Source organism: Urocitellus parryii, chromosome 4, assembly GCF_045843805.1.
Source record: "Urocitellus parryii isolate mUroPar1 chromosome 4, mUroPar1.hap1, whole genome shotgun sequence".
Classification (NCBI taxonomy): domain Eukaryota; kingdom Metazoa; phylum Chordata; class Mammalia; order Rodentia; family Sciuridae; genus Urocitellus; species Urocitellus parryii.
In genome coordinates, this window is record NC_135534.1 from 59,631,279 (window position 1) to 59,635,876 (window position 4,598).

Consider the following 4,598-nt stretch of genomic DNA (forward strand, 5'->3'; position numbering starts at 1 on the left):
AGGGAAATCTCTATTCTGTGCTCATTCTTCTTTCCCACCCTTTATCCACGGGGCTAGGACCCCAAAAAGGTTGTACATAGATGGGGAGGTGATCAGGGGTATTTTTCTCTGGTGATGACATCGATGCCAGGGTTTCAAGGTATCTCTTATGCCCTTAGCTGGTGAAAGGACTTGAAGCCTAGGGAAAAAGTGGGAAAACTCTCTGTTCTTTGGACCCCGGAATGAAGAAGCAGCATAAGTCCAGGTTCTGGGGAGCAGCAGCTGATGTTTATTGGGAACCAGTATCCCTATGCCAGATCTTGGGGGCCTTGCCCCCTGCATCTCTCGCCTCAGCTTCAGTCGTCGCTGTCGAACTCCGAGGACAGACCCTGCAGCAGGGGCAGGGACATGGAGTGCCGATCGGGATCCCCGGGGCCCCCACCCTGGGCTCCTGGTGGGGGGCTGCGGGGGCTGAAGAGCCAGTTCTCTGCCAGGGTTGGGGATAGTAACAGCTTGACTCATGCCCTGGTCTTTTTGCCTCCCTAGTCCCACCCTCTGGTTCCCCATGCTATCACCACCCCCTCATCAGGGCCATGCTTCCATCTCACCCACCCCTGGTTCCTTCACTCCATTCCCCACACCAGGGACCTGTGCATAGTCTTGGGTTACCCACATATTCCTGGGCTATACTCCTCAGGTCCCATCCTTCTCCCATCTTGTCCCTCCCACCCATTTCATCTTCACTTCCTTTAGCAATACCTGACAGCATCTGGGGCCCTCTCCGGAAGGGGTTTCGGCCCTTGTAGGAGAATCTGGTGGGTCTGCCCTCTGGCCCTTCCTGGGGTGGAGGTGTAGCTGGGGCTGGGACAGGTGGGGGCACATCAGCAGCTTCTAGGGGATCAGCAGGTGCTGATGTGGGGGCCAGAGTTGGCATGAGACTGAGGTTGGGTCTGACCCAGTTGGCCCCATGGGGCAGTGGGTCTTTGATTAGAGGCTTCTGTGGTCCCAGTACACCCTTGGGCTGCAATGAAAACTTGAGGCAGGAGAAGGCAACAGGCAATGACCGCTGTAACCGGAGCAGCTGGGGCTCACGGGCTGTAGGTAACAGCCCTAGCTGCAGCCAGGAGCAGGAGAAGACCTGGTAGATGACATAGATGCTGTGGGTGCTTCGGAGCCAGGGAAGAGTCTGCTGTAGGCTCACCTGTCCTGGTGGCAGCAACAGGAAGGCAACCTTCTTACGCAGGCCACCCATATGTAGGCGGATTCGGCAGGGCTGCCCATCCAACAGTCGCATCTCTTCATAGGCTATCTCTGCTCGTCCATTTGGTGAGTATTCCCGAGTGCAGTGGGAAAAGACACCCTCAGTCCCTGCCTGTTCTAGGAGGTTTGGTAGTGGCCCCACTGGCTTTAGTGCCCTCCGGCCCTGCCGACCTGGCAAAGCCAGGCGGGAGTGGGCTGAGCGGGACTGTTTCACTAGCACACCCAGTAGGTCATAGCAGGCTGCATCCGACAGGAAAGGTACTGCCACTACATTGGACCCAAAGCGCTCCTCGATGACCTGTAGGTGGCCAGTTTATAAGTGAGTTACTGAGTTAGGGTCAGGAGTTAACTGATAGCCTACTCCAGATTGACCTTCCCACTGTTTCCTGTTCAGTTACATCTCTACATGCCCAGACTTATACCTACTGCTTATCCACCAGTTCTCTCTTGCAGCATGTCTACTATGTGTTAGGTACTAGGATACAGTTAAGAGTGAGACACTGTTCTTGTCCAGTATAGCTCAGTCTAATGAAAGAGACAAGTGTAAGTAGTCAGCTAAGTGAAGTAATAACAAGATGTGAAGAAGAGAAGATGCAACCTAACAACCTTTGTCTTTGCTAGAAAGAGGATCAAAGAAGGTTTCTAGGTGATAATACTTGAATTTTGAAAGAATTAACCAGATAGGAAAATAGTTATTCCAGTAAGAAGGGACAGCCAATGAGAAAAACTCTGAACTTTTAAACCACGAGGGACATGTTTAGGAACACATAATTTCATGATACTTACATGTAAAGTATGAGGAGGGATGGGCATACAGAAACTAGATTATGAAAGGCCTTGTGTGCATGCATTTCATAAGTGATTGGAATTTTATACTGAGGGTAATGGGGAGCCACTTGAAGGACTCTGGGTAAGAGGGATAGGGCCAGATAGGTGTTTTAGAAAGCTGATTGTTATAGGAAGGCATAAAATAAGAGATGTCATATAAGAGTATTGAAATACTCTAGGCAAAACATGATGAATCCCTGAACTAAATAATGTGGAGAAAATATTACTATATTTAGGTCATAGGACTAGTAGAATTTGGTCTCAAGTGGTGTGGGAAAAGAAATTTCAAGGATCATTCCTAGGTGATTGGTTACATTAGCCAAGAATACATGTGCAGAAATAGATTCATAATGTCCATTTTCTGTCTATAAAGTATGTCAAGTACCTCTTAGTAATATACTTTTCACCCTAGTTGTAGAGGATAGTTGTTTTAGGAAGTTTAATCCTCATCTTTATAATTTTAGTTCCAGCATGCACTTAAATTTTCTGTTTATTTCCTTTTTGTCTGGGTTTTCTTTTGGGCTTGGTAACCCAGCTATTAGAAAGTATGGCATACTTCATGACCTATAGGATCCTCTTTAGTAATTGTACTTAGTTGTTATCTTAATCCATTCCAAGTTTTCACTGGCTAAGACTTCTGGTTCTCTATTCAGCTAGAGAGCAAGGGTAGATAAAAGTTCCTCTTTTGAGTCTCCTTCATATTTGAGCCCAATGCTTAAAGTGCTATACTTTATTCCCTATTCCCAGCCCCCAAATCTATCATATCTGTAGAGTCACCATTTGAGACTTTTTTTCTGCTACTACTGAACTAAGGTAAAGTACAGACCTTAAAGGGTATAAATTTAGGTTTCCTAGGGCCATCCCAGGAAAGTGATGATAGAAAATTATCTTTTTAGATATATTTTGTTTGGAATGCTGAATGGGGAGGAGTTCTTGAGGCACATTCTGTTTAGCCACATATTTTACAAGGTACCCAGTAAATTGTCATCATTTCTGCAGACAAGAAACAAGGTCACTCAAAGGTATCCTACCCTGTTCCTTAAATTTGCCACGTATCGCTGGTGACTTAACCTGCACATCTCTACTCTGATCTTCCATTTAAATAGTATAGTGAGGTTTTATTTTATTTTTTTCTTTTCCTACTCAGAGATGGTATAGCATTCTAATAGTGGAATTACCCCCTTTACTTTTACTCTAATTCTGATTAGACTAGTCCAGATTCAGCCTTCTGCCTTGCTGAAATCAGTTACTTTCAAAACTTGGGAAGACCTTGGGCACTTTCATTTCCACTTCCCTGATCTCTGTGGTGAGCAGCTTCCCAGGAAATGGTAGCTCCCTGCCATAAAGGCTGTTTTGAGTCTGGTAGACATTGCTTTAAGATGGTTTAAGCTTTGCAGACTAGCTTCTATTGAATGCTGTAAATACATTTCCCATCAAATCACATAGCCATAACCTGATTCTCCAAGCTGAGAAAATTGCAGCTATCTATCCTTTAGCTGACAAGTAATCTGGTGGGACTTATTGGACACCTGCATCCCAGACACAGTTATGATCTCTTTTGCTCCTTAAAATACACATTTGGCTCAAACCCAAATTTCTCACTTTGTTGGAATTAAGGTGGAGAGAATATTTGTTATGGGGTTTAAGATAAAGTTCTAGATTACATAGGAAGTTTAAAGGACTTTTCATGATCAGCCCCTATACCTCTTTGCCTTCCTTTTCATGACTACTACTTTGCTGTAGAAGACTGCAGATTGCAAATGAGCATTTGACTTCTTTGTGAGGCTGAATAGGGGATCCATATACTTTACCTTTAATTAGTATACTATTCACTCCCCATCCACCTGCACATTAACTCACTCATAATATGTACCTTTTATGTGCCAGCTATTTCTCTTCCTTTTTGTGTAAATAATTCTTTCTTCTCTAGCCAGAATGTCACTCTTCAGGACACCTTCCTGACCTTCCAAGTCCTATCTTTGACTTCCTGCTTCTCTTCTCTGCTCTCATAGCTCTCTATACATTGCTTTTTGAGGAACTTTTCTTAATAATTTTGCAGTTAGGATTATATGAAATGATTTGTGCAAAGCACTTTACCCCAGAGCCTGACACATAAGCAAGCACTGAGAAAATGTTATTTTACTGTTGTCTTAGACTTATTACCCTTTCCTACTTACAAACTGCTCAGACCCATCTGGGTCATACTTTGACTTCCTCTTTAGCCTCCTTACTTTACCCACCTTATCCTTGATGAGGGTCCAGGTAGCGTCAGCTTCATCCAGTGTTAGCAGGTGGGGGTTACTAACCAACATGGTGGGGTGTGGGAAGGATTGGGTAGGGCAGTGGCTGCTGCGGAAACCCCAAGCTGCCCCGCAAGGTGAGGACCCAGGCCTTGGGCTCTGACCTATTATTCGTGAGGTCATAGAGGTCCTGCTAGGTGATGGAGTCTTGGATAGGAGAGGACAGTAACTCTCTTAGCTTCACTACAGCCTGTGGCTCATATTCCTGAGTGACCTATTCATCCTCCTGCT

The 4,598-nt window shown here is 45.3% G+C and overlaps 1 protein-coding gene across 1 annotated transcript; it reads right to left on the reverse strand.

Annotated features, from left to right (window-relative positions):
* Positions 1 to 335: 335 nt before the first annotated feature.
* C4H11orf42 (chromosome 4 C11orf42 homolog) lies at positions 336 to 4,379 on the reverse strand. Its single transcript, XM_026414392.2, has 3 exons — positions 4,308 to 4,379; positions 739 to 1,537; positions 336 to 466 (listed from the first exon to the last, which is right to left on the reverse strand). Exons 1-3 carry the CDS (start codon positions 4,377 to 4,379, stop codon positions 336 to 338), a joined length of 1,002 nt encoding a protein of 333 aa, XP_026270177.1.
* Positions 4,380 to 4,598: the final 219 nt, after the last annotated feature.